Raw genomic sequence first — 26,474 nt, 5'->3', positions numbered from 1 at the left:
GGCAAAAAAAAATGTCCTTTTTGTAGATCTTCAGTCAGTATAGACCAGAATAAAGACTCTTTCTTCAAATAGTTCTGAACAGACAGTCTCTGGGAAGAATATTAGTGTTTGGACATTTCATTCACCTAGCAAGTATTATTGTTCACCTGGAATATTCTAGGCAGTGAGTTGAACAAGACCTAGTTCCTGCCTTTAAGCAGCTCACAGGGGAAGGGTCAATAGGGAGAGATTTTGTGTGGACTTTCATCATTTATGAAGAGGAAGGTACAGTGTAGGATTCCAGAGTGCAAGCTTTGAATGGACAGGTAGTGTTTAATCCCCAGTGCAGAACTTACTGATACGTGACCTTGGCCAAGTGACTTCATCTCCCTAAGCTCCTGTTTCCTTATCTGTAAACCAGGATAATAATAGTTTCTTCCTAGGGTTGGGGTGAAGGCTAAGGCAAGATAAACTATGCAGAGTGCTTTGTATAGTGCCTCACATGCTGTAATTACTATTACCGTTGTTTTTATCTTTCCTTTCCTTTTTTTTTCTTGCCTTAGGTTATACAGTTGGACTGTGGTTGATTAATTGTCATATTTTCAACATATTCAATGGAAAGAATAGAATTGTATTTTTTTAGTTGCCAGGTTTTCAATACAGTGGACAATATTAATTTCACAGAGAAGGACAGCTTATATATTTTCTTATTAAGGCTTTCATAGTGTTTTTGCCTTGATTATGATTGGCAAACAATTGATATACTTTAAATGATGATAATAGGTTGTCAGTAGACAGTTCAACAGTGTTGTCAGGCACAATTCTAAGCACTTTGTATACTAACTGATTTAGTCCCCATAGCAGTTTTTTGAGGTAAATTTGCTGTGTGTCTACCTAGATCTTTTTGAATGGTTTACAGTCTAATGGTCTTTCAGGAAAAATTTTAATTTCCAGGAATTAATTTTAGGAATAAAAGAGTAAGTGGTGCATAATTTACACTTTTTGCTAGATTTAACTAACAAACTTGATGTCCCAAACCTGCAATTAATGAATGCACATTACTGATTTTGAGATTATTTTGAACAGATATATATTGAGCAGTTACTGTCTGTGTGATTCAATTTGAGACCCTCTACAGGCTACAAAGATGAATATAATATATAGCATGTTTACCTAACAGGGTAAATATAATGTGGGCTCCTCTAATCTGATTTCTGGTACTCTTAGGTTGGTAGTTAGTTACCCATAACAAAGGGATGTGTTAAATTATCCACCCCTCTCCCACCACACCCCAGCCTCCAGTTCCCTGCACTGCCCATGGTATCACCAGCTGATTTACTCACCCAGATACTGACCACAGAGCAATTTTTAGAGTCTTGGGGCTTTTCAACCACATTTTGGAAATAACTGATATACTGATGACTTTTGGCTGATCTCACTATTACATATTTTCCAGCTTTGAAGTTGATGTGGTAAGAAGAGATCAGAGAGGTGACATTTTTACATTAGTTGAAAATACTGCAGCTGGAGTTGGTTGGATTTTGGTGAAATTAGGACTTGGCTATATTGGAGTAAGAATGATGTTTATTACTGCTTCTCAGAAGGTAGGAAGCCTAATTAGAGATAATATTACAGTTTCTGGAGAATGAACCAGGGTAATAATAGATAAGTTCCTTAGGATCGTTAAGTTCCTGTTTTTTAAAGAACTCCCTTACATTATTGCCTGGACCCTTCTACCATCCTTGTGTTGGAGAATTTGAGATACAGAGAGGTTAAGTGACTTGCTTGGGGCAAAAAAACAGGTCAGTGATAGACCAAGTCAGTGTTCAGTGCCATAGATTCTAGCTCTTTTATGACAAAATAATCGTGCTAATTCCCTGGGTATACATAGTATATGTTCTAGTGTGCAAGTAGATATGATTAAGAAATCTGTTTTGTAGATGTGAAAATGGAGCCTCAGGGAGGGTCAGTGATTTGTCCACATTGGAGTGAATTAAGTAGCATATTCTAGACCCAAATCCACATCATTTTGACCCATTTTTGGATAGTGTTTTGTCCCTGTACTATGGCTTTTCTTCTACACTAGGGGGCAGCAATGCATTTGTATTTGCTTTCTGAATTCTGGGCCCACTGCATTCCAGGTAGAAGGCAATGACTTAGATATGAAAAGTAGAGTTTGTGGGGACGGTGTTCGAGAATCTTTCATTTTAAGACATAGTATCTGTCTACAGCTTATTTTCTTTTTTACATAACCTACTATATCCACATTGACACCACATAGAAATGGTTGTTATAAACAAGGTGATAAATGTGGAGAGAATGAGCTGGAACTGGGGCTTGAATTTGGTATAGTAGGTAAATAGTCTGCATGAAATTGTCAAACTAAAGTCTAGACAATTCCTGAAAGTTTGAAGGGAAACTCGAGATATTGACCATATGTATGTTTAAAAATGTAAGGTCAGATTTAGATATTTTAGATGCTTATCTCATTATGTATATATATTTACATATATTTAGGATTCACATGATCATGGATTTTAGATACAGTAGTATTTTAATGAGGTGTTGGCATTTTCAGTAGTCAACCTCAACCAAAGTTTCAATAAACCTTCCTTATGTCAACTTTGTGCTGTAAGATAGTGATTCTCTGTGGGAGCAGAGATTGGGGGTATGTCAGGATTGCTTGTGGAGCTTTTCTTTTTTTTCTGTTTCTCTTTTTTCTTCTTATTTTTTTAATGTTTATTCACTTTTTTTTGAGAGACAGAGACAAAGTGTGAGTGGGGGACGGGCAGAGAGAGAGGGAGACACACAATCTGAAGCAGGCTCCTGGCTCCTAGCTGTCAGCACAGAGCCCAGTATGGCGCTCGAACCCACAAACTGCAAGATTATGACCTGAGCCGAAGTCAGACACTTAACCGACTGAGCCACCTAGCCGCCCCAACTTGTGAAGCTTTTCAAACCCCACATACAAACATGTAGTACATGCACGTATTATCCTGCAGATAATACACACACACACAGACACACACACACAGACACACACACAGTTGGTCCTTGAACAACATGGGTTTGAACTGTGTGGGTCCAGTGGGTTTTTTACAGTACAGTGTTATATTTTCTCTAGCGTATTTATACGGTAAGAATACAGTATATGATGCATATAACATAAAATATGTTTAATTGACTCTATGGTATTGGTAAGGTTTCTGGTCAACAGTAGACTATTAGTAAAGTTTTTTGGGAGTCAAAAGTTATATGTGGATTTTTGATTCCATGGGGGGTTCAGCACCCCTAACCTCTGCGTTGTTCAGGGGTACTAAACTGTACTAAATTCTAGCAAGGGTTTTAGAAAAAGATGTCTGTGGTTGAAAAGTACTTTTCAGAAATACAAAGTGCCACAGCAAAATAAAAGTGTAATTTTGCACCATGCTCCAAATCACTCTCTAAGGACAACATTCTCCTCCGTTAAACATTTTCTCCTTGGGAAAAGGTCAGGAAGAATGACTGGTTGTGGGTGAGTGTGTGTCTGCTTGTGTCTGTTTGAGTGTCCTTCCTTCTCAGTGCAGTCACTGGAACTGCCAGGTGTGCCTCAGACAAAGCTTTGGATGCTTCATGAACTATAATCATGATTCTGATTGCCTTGTTTCATTGATCTAATCCCCTTGTGTTTCCCAGAACATCTCGCTTTGCCTCATTCCCTGAATACTTGGTAGTGCAGATAAAGAAGTTCACTTTTGGTCTTGACTGGGTTCCCAAAAAATTTGGTAGGTATCTTTTGCATGCTTTTGCTTGAAACATCAAATTAGCCATTAAAAAAAATGGCGTGTGAAAGGGCCCATGTGGTTGGCTGTCAGAAATAGTTCCATTTCGTTCTTTTTCCATCGTCCTCACCTTTCTCTTTTGAGTCACAGTATATGATTTGGACTCATAATAAAAACTATCACATGCTGCCCACCCCTGTAATGATGCGTTCTGGGATGACTGGATTCTGAGAGTGAAAATGGCATCTCCACATTATCAAATAAACCATGCTTTCCAAACTTTAACGTGCACACAAATTATCTGGGATCTTGGCAAAATGCAGGTGCTAATTCAGCAGGTCTGGGGTGGGGCCTGGGATTCTTTATTTCTAACAAGCTCCCTGGTAATACTGATGCTGCTGGTGCTGCTGGTCCAGAGACCACCCTTGGAGGTGCAGGTAATTGAAGGTACATGCTCCTCTTATTATTTCTCCTCTGCCTCTAAAGTAGGCAGGTGTGGCTGAGAATAGTCACTTAAATCATACAAATTTTATTAATAACAAAATGAGTATAGTCAGTTGCATTAAATAGTCAAAAAAGGGATTTGATTTTTGCCTTACTTGGGTTTTTTTCTTGCTAATTTCAGAAGCCTTTGTTAGAGGTTAGTTTTCTAGACAATGTATGAGAACATTTTCTCCATCGTCATGATCCAACATCAAGATGTTACTAGGCTGTCTTCCGTGCCGGATGGACAGTTTTACTCTTTGTCATTTCTCAAGCAGGTAGCTCAGGCTGCTTGCCAGTCTTAAAGATTTTCTGGTTTTGAGGGCTTAAAAAATAACTCAGGTCTTATACTGGTTAATTAAGCACTCATCTGCTCATCTGAAGGGGGTAGGTAGAAAGAATGTAAAATCAGCAGGACGGATTTCCCCAGAACCTCTAGCACTCCATTGACATGGCACTTGCTTGCCACGTGACCTTGTGCAGGGCCGTGACTGATTCTGCAGCACATCTTCGATTTTCCTGGTGGAATGATTTTGTGGGCAGGATGATCATCACTCAGCCTTTCCTCTGTGGACCTGAGAAGTACCTGAGAGAGAAAACTGCTTTCTTCTAAAGGCTTTTAACTGCTTTGGAAACAGCTTTCTTATTTTTCTTTGTTATTGGATTTTCTGTAAAAATTCAGATCAGATTTCATAGACTTGCTGAATTTAAAGGAGCCTCAGAGCTTTAATGAACCTGAATTTTTCTGTTGAGGAACAACTGTATTGACTTTGTCGGACATTATGTTTGTTTTTGCTATCCCCTGAGATTGAAAAAAAATTTTTTAACTAAGCTTTTTCTCTGGGTTGTTGTTTTAAAATAGGATTTATGTATCTGACATCATAGCTAGTTTTGGGGATAGTATTTTCAGGTTCTGTGTGCTAGCCCAAGAGACCTATCCCACACCAACATTGGGACCCATTTTTCATTATTGTCATAACTGAATATAACACTAAATCTCAGCAGACTTTTAGACTAATAAATTTTGTATTTAAGTAAGTCAGCACAATAACAACTGACCTGAGCAGTTAAAAAAAAATACCCCAAGCCTAATACACTTGAGATTCAATTTTATTTCTTTAAAACTTCATTCTTTATTACCTTGGTTAGAATGATCGCAGTCCCTGTCATGATCTGAGAAAAGGCATAATCTAGGGGCTGCAAACTCAAATGCCTAACAAGCACAGGGATTAATGTAAATGAAAGAAGTACATTGGATATAAGAAATGTGTAGCCTGGCTATCTTGGTCTTTCTTGGGTATTTCCACTTTGGATAAAGACATGGCTTAGAAAAACATTTCTTTACCAGAAGAATCAGAATAGCACAAATATGATGCTCAGGATCAGTAGGCAGCAGTGGGGTCTGTGATAGGCTCTAGGGCACATATTGTCTAGAGTGGAAGCTGAAAATTAGACCCAGGCAGTTATTACCATTTGAGAATATGCTATAGCTTTCTGTTTTTCAAAATAAGCTGGAAATAGGGATATTTAAATGAAATCTTCTGATTTAAAAATTGGAATTTGTTGCCAACATTTTAAAAACATTAAACAGAAAGTGTCTGGGCCACAAATAGTCTTTGGGTTCCCAGTTTACAACCTCTTGCTTGTTCAGTGTGAAATGTTCTGTACTTTCCCTCTGCTTCTCCATTAAATCTAACTAGTCTCAGTGAGTTTACTGGTCCAGTAATCTACTCCAGGGAACTGAAAAGCATCCCTTAGCTCTGCTTAGACACATGTACATAAGAGTTAGAGGTGCTGGTTTTAGGGGGTGATTGTGGGTTTTTGGAGAGTTGGTGAATGTAATCTCTCTAATTTTGCAGATGTTTCTATTGACATGCCAGACCTACTTGATATCAACCATCTCCGAGCCAGGGGGTTACAGCCAGGAGAGGAGGAACTTCCGGACATCAGCCCCCCTATCGTCATTCCTGATGACTCAAAAGGTACCATCTTCTGTCAGGAGGATGTTCTCTCACTGTCTCCCTGCCCCACCCGATGATGAAGTCTCTTCTCTTCCACCACTCTGTTGTCCCTTGGCCATTTTCCTGTGTTTAACCCACCACAGACATACAGTAGGAGGCCTGGCTGCAACAGTAAACTTAAATTAGTCATGGGAGGAGGCACAGACCCATGATGAGTAAATGAAATGGACCTGCAGAAATCACTGGTAACAGAAGGCAGCAAATCTCCAAACAGTTTTTAGGTTATGTTGCCTCTGGCTTCCTCTGCCTCTTCTTCCCCCAAATGGACCTGTAGGGAAGATAAGGAGTGTGTTTTCAGTAGGCTTTTAGTTTTGAGGAGCTGTGTCCTCTTGGGAGTATGGTTGGACAGCCAGAAGGGGAAGTTCAATAGTGCATGTTGGTTTTAAAAATCTTGACCACATTTTACCTCCCCAGCTTAGTCACTGTTTCATACAAGGGAGCAGTTGGCTCTGTGAAGACTAAATTTTTATTTAGAAATACTTAACTTAAAAAAAATTTTTTTAATGTTTATTATTGAGAGACAGAGACAGAGACAGAGACAGAGAGCATGAGCGGGGAAGGGGCAGAGAGAGAGGGAAACACAGAATCCAAAGCAGGCTCTGAGCTCAGAGCTGTCAGCACAGAGCCCAAAGCGGGGCTCAAACTCATGAACTGTGAGATCATGACCTGAGCCGAAGTCAGATGCCAACCAACTGAGCCACCCAGGCACCCCTAGAATACTTAACTTTTTAAGGGAAAAGGACATACAGAAAATAATTGCTTCATCTTTGTGGATCTGAGGACAGGGGCAAAAAATCTTGGTTTTATTGTTAGCTCGGTTACTGATGAAATTGGTTTCATTGTGGTTTCATTTGCTCACCTATCTATTTACTGTTCACCTTTTTAATCAGTTAATTAGGTGAATTAATAGTGATAGAGCACTCTGGGCCCCTCTACCAAAGGTTTTTCATTAGTTGAGCATTGAATATTATTGGTGACCAAGTTCAGGTGCCAAAGAAGGGTAAGGTGAATCCAGAAGGAGCAAGATCATATTCAAGATAGGCATCTATGTTCCATTATTATCTAGTGCTAAGGCAAATGCTAAATTGTAGAGTATGGAAAGTAGGGAATGGAACTCTGTGTGGCACACTCTGTTATGTGGCATAGGTGGTCCATTCAAGGGGCCAGAGAGCATAGATCAGTGTCAGCATCAGAGAAATACAAGATGGTTTATAGTTCATTAGAACTGCTCCTGCTTTCTCTGATGTTTCTAACAGAATCCTTAGTTTGTAATTATATAGAGTTCTTAGAAATACAGGGAGATAAATCATTTCGTTCATTAAGGTGATAACCAGAGCATCATGTTTTATCTGATTGAAATGCCTGAAACCTGTTTATTTTCACTCCCTACTGTGATGATTTCATATTGAACAGACTTGGTGGTATGTGTTGGGGGGAGCTGAGTGGTTGACAACAGTGTGGAATCCCTCGGGGTTGAGGGATTAGAGAGTGCCCTGCATGAACTCTTACTTTTTCTCTAAAACTCTTTGCCATGCTTTGGTCTCATTTTTTCCCTCTCCTTTAATTTCCAGATCGCCTGATGAACCAACTGATAGACCGTATGTATCTTTCGAAATTTTTCTCAGTTGTCCTACAGTTGTCCTGGGTCTGACATTTATCTTTGGGAATTCAATAAAGGGGCATTGTTCTCTACATGTGTATGTGTGTAGCTTTTTCCTGGGTAGGAGTGATTCTTCATCTGCAAGTTGAGTTACCAGTAAATGTAAACCAGTGACATGGTGATTAAATGGCTCTGTAGCTCAGAAGAGTGATCATCAGCATGAAAGCCAACCAGCCCCGGATTGGAAACCTGGCCCTGCCATTTATGACTGTGCAACCTAGAAAAATTTACTTAACTTCTCTGAGCCTCAGTTTCCTCAGGTGTGAAGGTGGGCTAATGATGCCATTTCTTCCCACTCTGGCCATGAGTAGGGCTCTAGAGCAATGATGGCACTGTGGCCCAGCATTTTTTCCACTCCTGCTGTTGGACAGGACATGGCTGTATTAATTAATACTCTAAAGGTTATTAGTGTCATTGGATTGTGTTAATTTTGTAGACTTTTAGTTCCTTAATCCTGTGGGAATTGGTACTCTTGGTTTTCTGAAAAGAACATAATAAACTATTTATAATGAATATTTAGAGATTAATTAGGAGGAAGAAGGAATGTTTAACACTAAATACTCTCAATCTTTTTGTCTACAAAGCCCTCCTGGAGACAAACTATTGTTAATTTAGAAGTTCATGTATTTTGCAAATGATTGATCATGTGGCTTAGACCTCCACATTTCTTTTCCTTGGTCAATTACGGTTTGCTCTTTGCTAGAAGAAGCTGTTAGGGTCAGCGAGGGTCTTGGGAAAGCCATTGTCTCTGTGCATAATCTATAACAATAACAATGGCTGTTACTACTTTTGAATGGTTACCATGAGTTATATTGCATTTATTATTTCATAAATTCTTCCAATGATAAATAGTTTTACTATTCATACAAAATCCAGGTTCTTATTTGATTTTCACAGTAAGAAGGGCAGGGCAGGTAACCTTTTACAGAGTATAAAATTAAGACCCAGAAAACTTCAGAGACCAAAGAGCTGGGACCAGAACCAGATCTAGGAGTCAAATGTGCTTTTCATGCCACTTGACATTTTCTGGAATGTGAGAGGTTTGCTGGCTGCTCCAGATCCTCCAGAGAGCTGTCCTTGCAAGGCTTTTGCCCCAGGGGAGGTGATGGGTGGTTGGACCTGACTGCCAGAGGAGTCTGTCTCTGATTGGAAGCACTTAGCCATTTTCCAGTGTTAATGGTTTGGCCATTGATTTCTTCCTAGATCTGAGCCTGCTGTCTTATCAGCAATTACCTGTACTCAACAGGAGAAGTAGAGTGATCTGGGCTTGTTTAACATTTGCATCCTTCCTTTCTCAGATTTTTAAAAAGAATAACTTTGATTATTTTCTTATTATGAGAGTAAAAAGGTATTTATAAATTATGGATTATCAGTAGGAGCCATCTATGGTTTCATCGCCCATCTATAATCACTGTTAACTCTTGGCACATATCCTTCCCCTGTCCTTGACCCATGCCTGGCTCACTTAATTTTTCACAAAAATGGAATTAAACGCTTTCAATCTAATATGTTATTATAGACATACATACACCATTTATTGAGCTGCGCTTCTTAAACTGCATTGTAGGGAACATTAGAGTCTTACAAGATGTTGAAAGGTATCCTGTAGAGTTTCCTAGTTTCTTTACTGTAGGAGTCTTTATTACAGGATGTTTGAGTCTTCACTGTGCTGATGCACCTTGTGATTTCTAAGGGGAGAATAGAGAATGTAGATTTTAAAACTAATTTGGCCATGGAAAACCCTTGTTTTGTGGTTCAATAATGACATCTCTCTTGGAACACAAGGCCACCATACAACACAACTTGGGAGCCACTGTTGTCCTAAATCATTGCTTTCTTAAAATTTGGTCTTGATAGGATGTTCTTTGTATCTTCCTTGTATGATAAATACATTTTGGATATAATTTTTATAGAAAAGATATCTCTCATCCTCAGTTCTACTACTACTGTGTTCTACTAATTGCCATCTTTGGCAGAATTTTCAGTAGAGACATCACGACACGGAAAACATGAGGGATATATTTTGTGCTCCTCTTCCCCCCTAGTTGTTGGATAATTTGAGAGCACTATGTAGGTGTTTATGTGTGCACTTATGCATACATGTATGTGTATATATATAAACATGTATATACATGTGCAAAAGTATATACAAAAAATTTATTGGCCTATATACATGTATGCATTATACATGCATGTATTTATGTGTGTATGTGTGTACATGTACATATATATAGATACACATGCCTGTAGGTTTTAATGTATATTTTTGTACATTATACATATACAGACGTGTGCTTCTATGTATACACATGGACACACACACACACACACACACACACACACATACGTATGCACACACATCTCCACCAACATCTATCTATTATTATGAAAAGAAAAGAAAAGAAAACGCTCTGTGTCCAAGCCCAAGTTAGGTTTATAAAGGCTATCTCTTTCAAAATCTTAAATGTATACCATTACAGAACATATTCTGTCTTTTCTACTTAACATTTGGGCTCTCCATTTCCCCAGAGCTGATTATTTCCTTTGACCTGGTATATATAAAATACATATATTTTCCTAAAGGCCTAGTATAATTTCCTTTGGGATTTAAAGAATAGGCTTTTAGGTCTGTAGATAATTCTTTTCTCTTCAGATTTCAGTCATAGAAGAACTGCTATAGGAAAGGTCTTGAGATGATCTGAGAGGTTGAAATGGTTCTGGGAATATACCAAATCTCCCCTTATGAAATTAGAGAATTGTTTTTCCGTGCTTGGGCTGTCCAGAGAGTTAACATGGTTCCTATTTAGGTCAGATATAAACTCAGCTCAAATAGCTAAATATTTGGATGACTTAAAACACAACAAAACAAAGTTAAACCACCAAAAAATAGCACTTTGTTTGGATAGCACGTAGATAGTGGGTGAGGAGAAGCTAAGACCAGAAGAGAGTTTACATTTTTACACCAGAATATTCTGTTGTGCCCCATAGCCTCAGACATTGATGAGTCATCAGTGATGCAGCTGGCCGAGATGGGTTTCCCTCTAGAAGCGTGTCGGAAGGCTGTGTACTTTACTGGAAATATGGGAGCTGAAGTGGCCTTCAACTGGATCATTGTTCACATGGAAGAGCCAGGTCAGTGGTTGGAAAGGGGAATAGCTTTGGAGTCTGATGAGATCTTCAGTGTTGCTAAGCCATGGAGATACTAACATGTCCTCTGAATGTGTCCCAGAAAATGACTTTTTAGCTCATGATTTAGCTTCTTAGCTCACTTTTTCCTGCCCCTCATAATTTAACTTTTTAGGTCACTTTTTTTTCTGCTTCAGTGAGGTGGCACTTTGCCTGTGGAGCAGAGTCACAGTGTTAATCTTTACTCTCACTCTCTCTGTTTTTTTAAATAATAGCTTTACTGAGATATAGTTCACCTTTTTTTTTTAAGTGAGTACTTTACATTTATTTATTTATTTATTTATTTTTTTTTTTTTCACCTTTTTAAAAATGTTTATTTGTTTTTGGGAGACAGAGACAGAATGTGAGTGGGGGAGGGGCAGAGAGAGAGAGGGAGACACAGAATCTGAGGCAGGCTCCAGGCTCTGAGCTGTCGCCGCAGGGCCTGATTCAGGGCTTGAACCCATGAATCGTGAGATCGTGACCTGAGCTGAAGTCGGATGCTCAACCAACTGAGCCACCTAGGCATCCCATAATTCACCTTTTAAAGTATGTAATTCAGTGGCAAAAAGACCAGTGGAAAGATGTGGGACATACAGGCATATGTCAGAGAGATGTTGTAGGTTGAGTTCCAGACCACCACAATAAAGTGAATCAAATGGATTTTTTAGTTTTCAGTGTATATAAAAGTTATGTTTACACTATACTGTAGTCTGTTGAGTGGGCAATATTGTTTACTGAAAACCACTGGGTGTATACTTCAAGTGGGTGAATTATAGGGTGTGTGAATTATACCTTAATAAAGTAGACAGAAGTGAAAGCTAACTAAACAACCCCCATTTCTTCATGCACAGTTTTCTATTTCAAGTCCTTATCATTTCTTAGTTAGAAATATAGGCATATCTCATTTTACTGCACTTCATCTGATTGCACTTTGCAGATATTATACTTTCTACAAACAGAAGCTCGGTGGCAACTCTGTGTTGAGCAAGTCTATTGGTGCCACTTTTCTAACAATATTTGCTAACTGCGTGTCTCTGTGTCACATTTCTGGTAATTCTCACAATATTTCAGACTTTTCCATTATTATTCTATTATGTGATCTGTGATCAGTGATCTTTGATGTTACTGTTGTAACTGTTTTGGGGTACCACAAATTGCACCCGTAAGATAGCAAACTTAATCCACAAATGTGTGTGTTCTGACTGCTCCACCGACCAACCATTCCCCTGTCTTTGTCCCTCTTCTTGGGCCTCCCTATTCCCTGAGACACAACAATATTGAAGTTAGGCCAGCTAATAACTCTATGCTGGCCTCTAAGTGTCCAAGTGAAAGGAAGAGTCACACATCTCTTAACTTAAAAGCCAGGAATGATTCAGGTTAGAGAGGAAGGCGTATTGAAAACAGAGAGGCCAAAAGCTAGGCCTCTTACACCAAACAGTTAGCCAAGTTGTGAAGGCAAAGCAAAAATTCTTCCACAGAAATGAAAAGTGCTACTCCATTGAACACACCAGTGATGAGAACACACAGCAGGTTTATTGCTGATTTGGAGAAAGTTTTAGTGGTTTCGACACAAGATCAAACCAGCCACAACATTCCCTTGAGCCAAAACCTAGTCTAGAGCAAGGCCCTCACTCTCTTCAGTCTGTGAAGTCTGGGAGAGGTGAGGAAGCCATAGAAGAAAAGTGTGAAGCTAGCACAGGTTATTTCATAAGATTGAAGGAAAGAAGCCATGTCCATAACATAAAAATGCAGGTTTTTCAACAATCAGGCTGTATTGTTTTACATTCTACCACCAATGTATGAGGGTTCCAATTTCTCCATATCCTCACCAACCCTTGTTATTATTGTTTTTATTATAGCCATTCCAGTGGATGTGAAAGTGGTAGCTCATTGTGATATTGATGTGCATTTCCCTAATGATTAATGAGGTAGAGCATCTTTTGATGTCCTTGTGGGTAATTTAAATCTCTTTGGAGAAATGTCTATCCAATCCTTTGCCCATTTTTTTTTTTTTTTTTGAGAGAGAGAGAGAGCACTTGTGCAAGCATGTGTGTGTGCAAGTGGGGGAGGGGCAGAGGGAGAGAGACACTCTTAAGCGGGCTCCACGACATGAGGCTTGATCTTGATTATGAGATAATGACCTGAGCCAAAATCAAGAATCTGACACTCAATTGACTGAGCCACCCAGGCAGCCCAACTTTTGCCCATTTTTAATGAAATTATTTGTCTTTTTATTGTTGAGTAGTAAGAGTTATTTTCATAATCAATACAAGTACCTTACTGTATACATGATTTGCAAATATATTCTCTCATCCTGTGAGTGTTTTCACTTTCTTGATGGTATTTTTTTTTTTAATTTTTTTTTTTTAACGTTTATTTATTTTTGAGACAGAGAGAGACAGAGCATGAACAGGGGAGGGGCAGAGAGAGAGGGAGACACAGAATCTGAAACAGGCTCCAGGCTCCGAGCTGTCAGCACAGAGCCCGACGAGGGGCTCGAACTCACGGACCGTGAGATCATGACCTGAGCCGAAGTCGGACGCTTAGCCGACCAAGCCACCCAGGCGCCCCTCTTGATGGTATTTTTTGAAGCACAAAAGTTTGCAATTTTGATGAAGTCTAATTTTCTATGTTTTTTCTTTTGTTACTTGTATTCTTGTTGTCATAGCTAAGAAGCCATTGCCTATCCTAAGATCTCTAACATTGAGGTCAGGGAGCCATTTTGAGTTAATCTTTGAATATAGCTTGAGGTAGGGATCCATCTTCATTCTTTGTATGTGGACATGCAGTTGTTCCAGCATGATCTGTTGAGAAGACTGCCCTCCCCCATTGAGTGGTCTTGTCAAAACTCAACTGACCATAAATCTATGGGTTTATTTTTGGACTCTCTGAATTCTGTTTTAGCTGATCTATATGTTTATCCTTAATGCTAGTACCAACTGTCCTGATTATTATAACTTCGTAGGTATTTTTCCTTCTTAGCTCTAAAATGTTGTTTATTTCAAGACTAAAAAAAGGAAAAGACCTGAGAATGATTATTTTCCCCAGATTTTGCCGAACCACTGACCATGCCTGGTTATGGAGGGGCGGCTTCTGCTGGGGCCTCTGTTTTTGGTGCTACTGGATTGGATAACCAACCTCCGGAGGAAATTGTAGCTATCATTACTTCCATGGGATTCCATCGGAATCAGGCTATTCAGGCGCTACGAGCCACGGTAAGTTCAGTTTAAAACAATATAACCTCACTAACCAATGCTGTCACCATTAATCAAGGCATTAATCTTGTCTCTACTGCAATTTCAACAGTTCTGCTGACATTGAGGGAGAAGATGCGCTAACATGGTACTCACATTGGCATCCCTTCTACCTGGCATGGCTCTGCAGAAAACACAGTTGATAGGGAATGTGGTGCATGCAGTTATTGTGGCCTGAAAAAGGGCTGTTCTTAGACATAGGCAATACTCTTTGATATTCTGCACCTCATCAGTAGCATTAGCCTGTGGAAACACTGATCTAAGACTGATATGGACTTTGGAATGCTGGTCTGCTGCTCAGAACTGTTTTCTGGTGAATCCAATTACAGACCCCAGTTGGGAGACTCAGAGAATACCAGCTAAATGTGCATTTCATATGCAGGGTCAGAGCTTCTCACTCAGAAGCACTTAGGACTAATGAATTCAGGCCTCTTGTCTTATCTGCTTGACATCCTGGTTCAAGTGGGCAGGATATAATGAGGCCCTGGGATTGCATTCATTGTAAAAATGTTTTATTTTATTAGAATAATAACCTGGAAAGAGCCCTGGATTGGATCTTTAGTCACCCTGAGTTTGAGGAGGACAGTGACTTTGTGATCGAGATGGAGAATAACGCCAATGCAAACATTATTTCTGAGGCCAAGCCTGAAGGACCTAGAGTCAAGGATGGATCTGGAAGTAAGTTCTTGCCTTAGGGATCGTCTGAGCAATCGTGACCATCCGTTGGCTCATGCCCTCCTCCCCCCACCCCAACTCACATTAAAACCTTTGCCATCATCCACAATCAACACAGATACCGTCTTCTCGTAAATGGTGCATTTTGCCATTTTTTCATGGCTGTGGTGATCCGATGAAGTCTTGGACAAACTTAAGAGTCGTGTTGCCTAGAACTGTGTGTGCTTAAGCTTAGTGATTGCTGTCAGTTTGTCACTCCTTTGAGATAAATTTTTTTCATGGACCGTGGAAATTTTTGTCCAAATGAGAGCATTTACTTTCATGGTAGTATTTTTTTGAATAATTGAAAAGCAGTCTTATACCCTTGACCCTGTCATTGCCCATACCAACTGCTCATAATTTTTTGAACAGCTATCAAGAGGAAGAGGCCAGTATTCTACTTTTTTTTAAGTTAGTTTGTTTATTTATTTATTTATTTTAGTAATCTCTACACCCAGTGTGGGGCTCAAACTCACGACTCTGAGATCAAGAGTCATACAGTATTCAACCTTTTAATAGCAAACACATATGTGTCACTAGGTGCCGGGCACTTATTCTAAGAACTTGGTATATAGACCCTCATTTAATCTTCAACACACCTATTTTACATGTGAGAAAACAGAGGCACAGAAAGATTACATCCTTGCCCAAGTCACACAGCTCTTAAGAGATGGAGCTAGAGGGGCGCCTGGGTGGCTCGGTCAGTTGAACATCCGACTTCGGCTCAGGTCACGATCTCACGGTCCGTGAGTTTGAGCCCCGCGTCGGGCTCTGTGCTGACAGCTCAGAGCCTGGAGCCTGTTTCGGATTCTGTGTCTCCCTCTCTCTCTGCCCCTCCCCTGTTCATGCTCTGTCTCTCTGTCTCAAAAATAAATAAATGTTAAAAAAAAAAAATTAAAAAAAAAAAAAGAGATGGAGCTAGAATTCAAACCCAGAATCCCATGTTCTTTACCACTATGATGCCCTGCTTCTTGAGCTGTCATTGCCTCTAGAAGAGTGTTGTCTTATTAGCCTGGTGGTCACCACCTCCTTGAGTCAGATGACAGCGCGCCTCATTGCTCAGCATTATTTCTTTTGCACACCTCCTTCCCCCACCACATATAGCTCAGCTGCCTTGCTGCTGTAGCCACACCACCAGCTTACTCAGGGCATCGACTCTCCCTACTTCTAGGCCTTTGCTCAGGTTAATCCTTAATTGTGAAATGCCCTTCTCTCCCATCACTTCCCACTAAAATCCTGACCATTATTCAGAACTTGGCCACAGATTCTATTCCGTGGGACTGCTTTCCCAGGGTCTTCATAATTAGTGCTTCCTTATCTCATGCCAGTAATAATTATACTGATATTAATGATACTTCCGTTTGTGCCACAGTTAATCCTCACAATAATCCCATGAGGTAGATATCATTATTATGTCCATTTTATAAATGAAAAAACTGAGGTAGAAGAGAAGGTTAAGCTTGTCGAGGTCACATAGCTAGCTAGTGATGGGTATAGAATCAGAATTCCAATCCAGGTACTCTGCCTCCAGAGCCTGTGCCTGAAACCCCTATAACATAATGTTTATTCTTTTGTTATAAGAAGTTTCAAATTCATCTTGCAACATAAAATTATTTATGTAAATATTTGCATCTCCTGTTTGGGAGCTTGTGGAAGGGAGAGGCTGTTTTATTTTATAAAGCTCATGGTGTCTAGCACATAGAAAGTACCAAGTAAAAAATAATTGGATTTAATTAATTTTACATTAGCAGCATTTTTTCCTGTAATAATAAAGCTGTAGCTCTCATTAATGGTCCACGCATTAGTGGTCTTACAGGATCTGTAATGTGTATATTGATTTACCTCTAGAGATAGACGGTGGGAGGGAAACTTTCTTCTTCTTTTATATAAAATAGGAATTTCTTCACTGAAACTTGTTATCCCGACTGGGTAAGAAAAGGATGAGATCTAGTTCTCCCAATTTCCATATTCTTCTAAGAGTCTTGTATTACTTTTTGGAAATTGGTGACTAATGGATGTTACTCAATAATTCATGAGCAGGATTTTATTACATGTTACATATCTATCGGTCCACTTCTTCCTTGATTTTCTGTAATGGACTTTCTTTGGGGATGGTACGTCCTCCTCATGGAAGGAATAAACCACAAGATGGGGCCATTGTAAAGCTGCCAAGATATTTGGCTGCAGAAAGAGGGAGAATCTGATCCTTACATTTTCCTGTTTTCTGATGGAGCTTGGAAGGACCAGTCACTCTCTTACAGATGGTCATTAATGGTCTGGAACAGCCACATCATCTCCCTGGGCTTACTGACTTGGAGTGATCTGCAGGTACTTCTGGTGCTGCTGGTTTTGAGTTTCATCCTTGAATGGGATGTCACGATGATGCTTTTAAGCATCCTTAAATTGCAGGCACTTGGGGCCAAGCTCTGTGGTCTTATTCTTCACTGCCCCCAAATTTAGGGCTCCTGTGGGTGAGGGTGGGGAAGGAGACAGTGATGCACCATGAGAAATCAGGTATAGAATATACTGCATCTAAAAGCAGTAGTAGGTGAAAATTTTAATTATGAAAAGCCAAAGAAGTATAACCCACCCTAACTTACCCATTGCGTTTTGTATCCGATTTTTAAGAAAAACGGATGTTTTTAAAGTAGACTTTCCAGCACCATCTGCCTTGCCCATGGGAGGTGATCATAAAAATGAATGATTGAATGAAGGATGAATGAATGTTGGGAGATAAAGTTTTTGCTGTCTCCATTAAGTGCCAGATGGAAGAATTGGTAGTGTACCGTTTTGTGTTCTATCACATAAATCACAGGAAAAGAAAAAGATGATTTCTTATACTTAGCTGCATTAGCACTCCCAAACTCAAATGTCAGTCACTTCTTTTTTTAAAAATATTAACATTTATATTATTTTTCTTATAATTAAAAAGGGTATTTAATAATTTTAGCAACTTGAGAAAGTGCAGATATATGAAAAGAAGAAAATAAAAATTACTTACAATCCTACTTCCCAGTCATAACCACTATTAATATTTTGTGTGTGTTCTTTAGGCCTTTCTATGAAACTGTATAAAAATGAATATAAATATGTATATTTATGAAAGTAGAACATTCATGGGACGTCTCAGTGACTCAGTCGGTTAAACATCTGACTCTTGATTTCAGCTCAGGTCATGATATCACAGTTTGTGGGATTGAGCCCCATGTTGGTATGGGGGGTGGGCACTCTCAGTGCAGTGCCTACTTGGGATTCTCATTCTCTGTCTGTCCCTCCCCCACTTGTGTGCTCTGTCTCTCAAAATAAATAAAATTAAAAACAACCACAATAAAAAAAGCAAACATTCATTCTGTACATGCTGTTTATAACCTGCTTTTCCCCTGTGTGTGTACATATATGTAAGTCTAAATCGTTGAACGTATGCCAATAATATCCCATGTACAGTAGTACCATAATTTATACACCTGATTTTAGGCCAACTAATCATTATATAAATAAAAGACAGTTGTAGAAAGAGTTTCAAATAATAGGGTTATTTTTACATCCAGAAGATAATAGCAATTATTTTTAAATAATACATGTCTTAAAGGATGAATTCTGTTTACAGAAGTACAACAAATACCTCCTTCAGTCACTGTCCAGATAGTAACCATTTGTTCCATGTTTAAGTTTTTTTCTCTTCTGTGCTCCCTTACTTTTTTCTCTATTAAAAATTATTTGATTATTTCCTTAGGGTAAATTTCAGAAGTGAAGTTTTTGAGTCAAAACTGTGTATTTTCAGGGTTTTAATGCAGATTATTACATTGGCCCCCAAAAGCCAGCTCTGGTGACTCTCTTGCTCCCCTGTCCCTCGCACCAGTGCCGTCAGGCTAAGTACTGCCCTTAGTTTTCATATTTTTATTGGCTGGTTGTTTTTCTTCTTGTGTTAATCACTTCCTCATTTCCTTTGGTCCATTTTCCCATTTTTTATTGAGGTTTTCATCTGTTTTTTATTGATTTGTATGAGAGTTTCATATATTGCATATTAGCTTGGGAATACCTGGTAGCTCGACAATATTGAGTTTTTCTGGCCAGAAACTTGCTATTTATCCTTTTTTTTTTTTTTTTTATTCACCTCTCCCTTCGCCCACCCTTGCAAAGCTATATGGTTTTCTTCATAAACTTCCTGTGTATTTGTGGTTTAGTGTCTTCTCAGAATTACATTTTCTGTTACTTATGAATATAATTTTAATGTATTTTTAAATATAATTTTTCCCCATTATGTTTTCTAAATTGTTACTGCTGAATTTTGGAAAGTTCCTGATCTTGTAATTGGCCATTCTGTAGGGATTCGGTTAGAATTACATTAAACTCATAGAGGTTCACCTTGGGAGATGTGTATTCTGTGTGGGGTAGGTTGTTTACATTCCCAAAACATTACTTTGGATCTCTTTTTGGGTTGGTGACTTGGTGGAGACATTTGACTTGGTGGTAATGGAGACAATTTAATGGTTTAGGTAATTGTTATTTAGGAGCAAAATGGAGAGCCAAAACCGACAGGAAAACCAAGTAAAACCAACAAACTCCGTTTTCCGGTTCTGCTGTAAGTGGAAGGAGAGCTGAGCCAAACTTATCTAAGCAAAAAGGGAAGTATTGTATCATAAAACCTGGACAGTCCCAGGGAGACCATGCCCTTGATTCTGGGACTGAACCCCCCCCCCCTTTTTTTTTAGTTTGTTTTAGAGAGAGAGACGGAATGTGCTAGTGTGAGGGGGAGAGGGGGCAGAGGGAAAGAGACAGAATCTTAAGCAGGCTCCATGCTCCACGAGGAGCCCAGCACAGGGCTTGATCCCACAACCCTGGGATCATGACCTAAGCTGAAATCACAAGTCCAGATGCTTAACTGACTGAGCCACCCAGGCGCCCCTGGGACTGAAACCCTTATATCTGTTTGTTCCCCTTGGCTCTGCTTCCTCTGGGTTGGTGCCACTCTCAGACAGCGTCTCCCTAATGGCCCTGAGGTGACTTCCAGTGCCTCCTACAATGTATGTCTCCAGGTTAAAATCCAGTGGAGTACTGTCCTGGAGTTCTTAGCGAAGGTCCTGAGAATCTGAGTCATGTGCTGCCCAGCCTTCCCCTGATCACTGGACCCACTCATGGAACCTGAGGGTGGAGACCTTCCTTCCTAGCTTGTGATCTGAAAAGGGAAGGGAGTAGTCCTGGACCAGGAATATCAGCATCATCTGTGAACTGGTTAGAAATGAATATTCTTGGGCGCCACTCTAGACCTATCGAATTAGGACCTCACAGGTGGTCCAGCAATTTAGGAGTCAGCAAGCCCTCTAGGTGGTTCTAATTCAGCCAAACTTTGGGAACCACCACCCTACAAGCCAGGTTAGGTTACCATTGCCTTAAGAAGGAGGACAGTGGCTGCTGGGACATCACTATACCATGTTAATGTGGAAAATAATGGCAAGACAGGTGTTTGAATTAGGAAAAAAGTGACTATATAAGGACAGGGATTACTGAAGCACTTGTACTGGGGCACCTGGGTGGCTCAGTCGGTTAAGTGTCTGACTGGCTCAGGTCGTGATCTTGTGGTTTGTGAGTTGGAGCCCTGCGTCAGGCTCTGTGGCGACAGCTCAGAGCCTGGGAGCCTGCTTCAGATTCTATGTCTCCCTCCCTCTCTCCCCCTCCCTCACTAGAACTCTGTCTCTGTCTCTCTCTCTCTCTCAAAAATAAACATTTAGAAAAATTAAGAAAAAAGAAGGGTTAATGCTAACAACACTGGGTGAAATAGCGTGTCACTTATTGAATGCCTGCTAAGGCACCAGCTACTTCCTCCACAGCTTTCCTTCACTCCTTACGGCTGGGTGTTCAGATGAGGAAACAGGGACCTGACAAGTTAGGTGACTTGGTGGTGGGAGAACCAGCTTGGAATTCAGGTCTGTCTGATTTTGAAACCTGTGTACCTCCTCCTTCATCTTACTGAAGATTTTCTAAATTGGAAGGGAAGGAGGAGTCTGTTTTTCAAAAGGCTCTATTTATCATCATATTCTGCACATTGTAGGGCTATCACCTAACTTTCTGTTGAGTTTTTAAATATTATAAAAAGTGCAAAAATCAGGCCTTTCAGTCTGACCTATCTGGGCTTTTGCCATTTGCAAAATTATTTCTGTTTCTGTGTTGTGCTTAACGAGCATTTAATCTTTCTTTCTTTCTCTCTCTCTTTCTTTCTTTCTTTCTTTCTTTTTTTTTAAGAACTCACTGATTGCCAATGTAATTAAAATGTGATTAGGCTGTGATTACTCAAAATCTGCTCTGGCTCCTTCAGCCGCATCGCTGTAATGGCATAGACAGCTTCTACTGCAGCTGAGATTTTCCAGCAAGGGGAGCAGAGAGACATTTATATAATGGTGGGTCTCCCAAAGTGTCAGGGTCCCTGAGGGATGCAACGGGAATAGGATCCACAGAGCAGGAGGTACAACCACGCAGTGGAGCTAAACACAGGTGGTCTACTGGAAAGCAACACACACTTAATGCAGCTGGGCTCCTGAGCCCATGCATTTCAGTATCTGCTTGTAATTCCTATAGGCCTTTTTTTTTTTTTAAATGGTATTATTGGAAGTTAAGAGGAAGCCAGTCTGAAATAAGCTAATTTATACTAAAGTATGAATGACTGAGAACTATTAAGCTTTGGAGGGGATTGGTTGATATTTAGAGTTTTAGGCAGTATAAGAAAGAGAAGTCAAGAGGTTTTGGTAATTTTGAGCTGGCTGAGGTTGGGGAGCCCATTTGTAGGCTCTTTAAGACTCTGTCTTTGTTGTCAGCTGCCTTAAGCTGTTCTTGATTTACCCAAATGCTCCTTTTGCTTTTTTTGGGAATTCTGAAGTTTTCTCAAAGCTCCAAATCCAAATCTACCCTGTTCTCTCCCCCCCCACCTCCCACTGTGTTCTTTTCTCAGAGCAGTGATGAGGGAAATCAAGCTGTTCTGGGTAGAAATTGTTTGCAGATATAAGGTATTTGTGAGTCAAATGTTAATAAATTGGGAATGATATCCCCCCCCCCCCCCACCGTTGTACAGAAGGAGTTAGAGGTGGGTAATGGATCCAGTTATTCCAGTTAGGAAGATTCAGTTGGAAGACTCAGTTTGGGTTTCTTACCAAAAAGCTGTGGAGCCCCTGGGGTCTCGCTGGTCCTTTCAAGGAATCTGTTGGTGTTTGTGTACTCTGTGCACGCTCTGTAGACTAACTAATGTGTCACACCCTTACAAGATAGTACTGCTTTTCAAATATACAGCATATAGATGCTATAATGGCTTAACAAATATAAATTCATTGAACTGCACTTCCGAATCTAGAGTTGCTTTAGGTCATTACGAGTTGTTGAACTATACTTTTCAAAAAGGTAAAATCATGATTTTCAGGTACATATAAACTGAGCACGTATCACAGATTTTCTTTGACTCATTAATTACTGAGGGGACCAGTTAGTTTTTATTACTGGTTCAAAGCATCGGAGAAGCCAGGATGTTGAAAGATAATTTGACTGCTGAGTTAAATATAAAATTAGTGTCTCAGGGTCATAAATCCTTGAGGGTATACAATCCACTGGAAAGAAATTTTTTGTACTTTTACCAAACAAAAATCTACAAGTTAATGAGTAACTTTACTAAGTCTGGGACCTTTAGTCAGTAGTAAGCAGTGAGATGAACTTTCATTCCCCTAGCCTGAGGCCAGCAAGCCTTTCCTCTAAAGGGCCGGAGAATAAATGTTTCAGGCTTTGTGGGCCATAATTATGTCATCTGGTATTTTTGTCCCTCTCCTCCTTCCTTTCTCCTTGGCAGTACAGAAGTAGTCTGAGGGCTGGATTTGGCTTATGAGCCATCATAGTATGCCAGTCCCTACCCTAGACAACCCTTGGGTGGCCATTCCTCCATATGACATGAAAGGGCAGGCTGCCTGGCTCCTCTGTTTTCCACGTGCCACCCTTGTTTTCTGACAGTCCTTTCTCAAAGAATAAAATCAGGGCATAGTCGCTGTTTTATTGTTTAGGGGCAGTGGTGGTAAAAATTTGATATTAAAAAATTCTTCATATTAGGAAGGTTGGACACATTTTTCTAATGTTCAAAAAAGGACAAGTTTTGTTGGGAGAGGGAAGTGAGGGGGAAAGATGTGAGTTGGAGACACTGTTTAATTCTGGCTTTCTAGAGGGACATAGTGGTTTAGGCAGTTTTGTCCAGCTCTTCCGGGTACTTCCAGAGTTTCTCTGTTGCAAGTAAGTATTTAAAAAATGATTTGCCTTGCCTCAAACTGCTTTTTCTATCTCCGTGAAGAGGGGTCTGCACATTTTTTGGGAGTGTGTGCACTGATGCTGTTTTTTTAGAGGGAGGCCTCTGGGAACTTGGAGAAGAATCAGCAGTAGCTGCCCTGTTGGGTTTATTCGCCTTCACTTTCTCTTTTGGAAGCAAATATCAATTGAGATTTCTTACCTGTTGAGTTTTTGCAAATGCATTGGGAGAGATGCTCTCTTTTGCTGGCGGTTCCAGCAGGAGGTCTTGAATAATGCATGGGGTGGTTGCTTATATTGATAAACATTGTTAATTTTAATTATAGGACTAAGATTTATGCTAATCCTTTTTTTTTCTTTAATTCATTTTTATGATTCTGAGTATACATTGAATTGTTTTTAACCAAAGAGAGGAGAAATGCCTTTGGGGGCTTGGGAATGTATGGATCCATCCCTTTCTCTGTCTTGTTTTGTCAACTCATTGGCTGTGTTGGGGTCTAAGCCATGTTTCATTGTATGACCCGTGCTTAATGTGAGCAATGTTCATTAGATACTCTGTTCAATTATTTACATCATTGTTTTGGGGATCAGTTCCGTGGGAGGGGGGAAGTCTTGGTTAGGGTATCATGTCCTGTCTTTATTTCATGAAGACTCTAAGAGAGCAGCTTCATTTTGGGAGACCAGTACTGTATCTCAGACTGAAGTATTGGAATTTGATATAGAATTATTCCAAAGAGTTAAAAAAAATTTTTTTTTAATGTTTATTCATTTTTGAGAGAGAGAGAGAGAGAGAGTTAATGGGGGGGGGGGGGGATGGTGCAGAGAGAGAGGGAGACACAGAAACCGAAGCAGGCTGCAGGCTCCAGGCTCTGAGCTGTCGCACAGAGGCAGATGTGGGGCTTGAACCCGAGAACCACTGAGATCATGACCTGAGCTGAAGTTGGATGCTTAACCAACTGAGCCACCCAGACACCCCATTCCAAAGAGTTTTAAAAACCAGCCAGGGTCTAGAAACATGAACCGGTCTCTGCCCACACTCTCCCTTGCTTACTGTAGGGTAGGTTCTTAGTGTTGGGGGTGCCAAGGGGAGGGAAGACCAAAAAGGGTGCTTGGGTCACTATTTCAAAAACTAAGTGCCAGGCAAAATGATTGCCACTCATAATTGTTTTTGCCTGGTTTCAGGTTTTAAACTTGGATTTTATTTATTGATTGATTGACTTAGTCATCAGTTGATATGACAGCTAACAACAAAAATTTAGTTAATGATGGGAAAAGCAATCCCCTCTGAATGATATCTTTTTTAATAATTATTTTTTTAAAGTTTATTTTGAGAGAGAGAGAGGGGAGGGAGGGAGGGATGGGCAGAGAGAGAGGTAAAGAATAAATCTCAAGCAGGCTCCACACTGTCAGCTTGCAGCCCGACGTGGGCCCCGAAGTCACAAACTGTAAGATTGTGACCTGAGCTGAAATCAAGAGTCAGATGCTTGACTGAGCCTACCAGGAACCCCCTTTTTTAATAATTATTTTACTAATTTATATTTTGGTAGGTGGTTTATAAAATATATACAATATAAGATGATATAAAAACAAGTGAAGAAATGGAGTGAACGAAGTTGTTCTCTAATTCATACATTTATTTATATGTTCAGCAAATACCTATGAAGCATCTATTGCATGCTAAGCCACCATTCTCTGTGTCAGGAATATTTCAGTAAACATAACAGACCGACTTCTTATCCTTATGGAGATATATTCTAATCTGAGATAAAAGGAGATAGACAATAAATAAACACACAAGTAAGTATGTAATGTGACAGGAGTTACTTCATGCTGTGTGGACAGTAATAAAGCAAGGTTGGGGGTGAGCTTAGGAGTGAGGGTGGGGGTGGAAGGGAGAGTTGCTCTTTTACAAGGTGGTTCAGGAAGTCCTCTCCGAGGTGATATTTCATCCATGGTCTCAATGAAGTAAGGAGTGAAGTAAGTAAATGACATCTGAAAGAAAAGTTTCAGAGAGGGAACAATAATAGAGGCTTGAAGGCCAGAACATGCTGGGTGTTTGAGGAGTAACCAGGAGGTTAGAGTAGCTGGGATGGAGTGAGGGGGAGAAGGGGAGTAGCCAGGGTGGAGTGAGGGGGAGGGGGGAGTAGCCATGGTGGAGTAAGGGGGATGGTGTGTAGCAGGGGTGGAGTGTGGGGGAGAAGGGGAGTAGCCCAGGTGGAGTGAGGGGGAGAAGGGGAATAGCTGGGATGGAGTGAGGGGGAGCAAGGGAATAGTTGGGGTGGAGTGAGGGGGAGGGGGGAAGTAGCTGAGGTGATGTGAAGGGGATAGGGGAAGTAGCCAGGGTGGAGTGAGGGGGAGAGGGGCAGGAGATTGGCCTCATAGGTCATTGTGAGAGGAAGAGTTTACTGTGAGATACAGGATGCCACTGGGAAGATTTTGAATAGTAGTAATCACAGTTTGACTTCCATTTAAAGACCACTGTGACAGCCATACTGAGAATAGTCAGTAGAGGGCGAGGGAGGAAGCAAGGAGCCCAGATAGGGGGCTGTTGTAAAAATTCAGACAAGTGATGACAGTAACTAGGATCAGGCATTACTAGTGGAGGTGGTAAAAAGTGGTTGGATGCTGGATATATTTTTGAAGGAAATGCTGACAGGATTTGCTGATGCATTGGATGTGTGTAAAGAGCCTGAGGAGACATGAAACTGATATAACATTGTGTGTCAACTATACTCAAAAAAATTTACCGAAAAGAAAAATAAAGATGGGTGTCAAAAAGAAGTCAAAATTTTGTCCTGAATGGAAGAATGGAATCACCATTAACTGAGATGGATAAGGCCGAAGAGGGAATGCTCAACAAACTGGAAATGAAAGGAACTTTCTCAACCTGACAAAGAGCATCTACAAAAACCCCATAGCTCATATCATGCGTAATGGTGAAAGACTAAATGTTTTTCCTCTAAGGTCAGGAACAAGACAGGGATGTCCACTCTTGCCATTTCTATTTAGTATTGTAATAGAATATTCTAGCTAAGGCAATTAGGCAAGAAAAAGAAATAAAAGGCATCCAAGTTAGCAAAGAAGAAGTATAACTTCTGTCTATTTGCAGATGATATAATTTTGTATATAGAAAATCCAAAGGAATTCACTAAAAACTTTTAGGACT

At 40.1% G+C, this 26,474-nt stretch overlaps 1 protein-coding gene across 1 annotated transcript in view; it reads left to right on the top strand.

Moving 5' to 3' along the window:
• Positions 1–26,474, top strand: part of USP13 (ubiquitin specific peptidase 13) — a 117,673-nt gene that overhangs the window by 82,984 nt on the left and 8,215 nt on the right. Inside the window, exons 14-19 of the mRNA XM_060639274.3 lie at positions 3,655–3,743; positions 6,083–6,205; positions 7,816–7,842; positions 10,893–11,036; positions 14,121–14,287; positions 14,851–15,004. Coding sequence (XP_060495257.1) covers positions 3,655–3,743; positions 6,083–6,205; positions 7,816–7,842; positions 10,893–11,036; positions 14,121–14,287; positions 14,851–15,004 — 704 coding nt within the window. The remainder of the gene's footprint in view (positions 1–3,654; positions 3,744–6,082; positions 6,206–7,815; positions 7,843–10,892; positions 11,037–14,120; positions 14,288–14,850; positions 15,005–26,474) is intronic.

The sequence above is a fragment of the Panthera onca genome, chromosome C2, assembly GCF_046562875.1.
Source record: "Panthera onca isolate mPanOnc1 chromosome C2, mPanOnc1 haplotype 2, whole genome shotgun sequence".
Taxonomy (NCBI): Eukaryota; Metazoa; Chordata; class Mammalia; order Carnivora; family Felidae; genus Panthera; species Panthera onca.
Note: the sequence above shows the minus strand (reverse complement) of the source record. Positions and strands in the feature narration are given on the sequence as shown.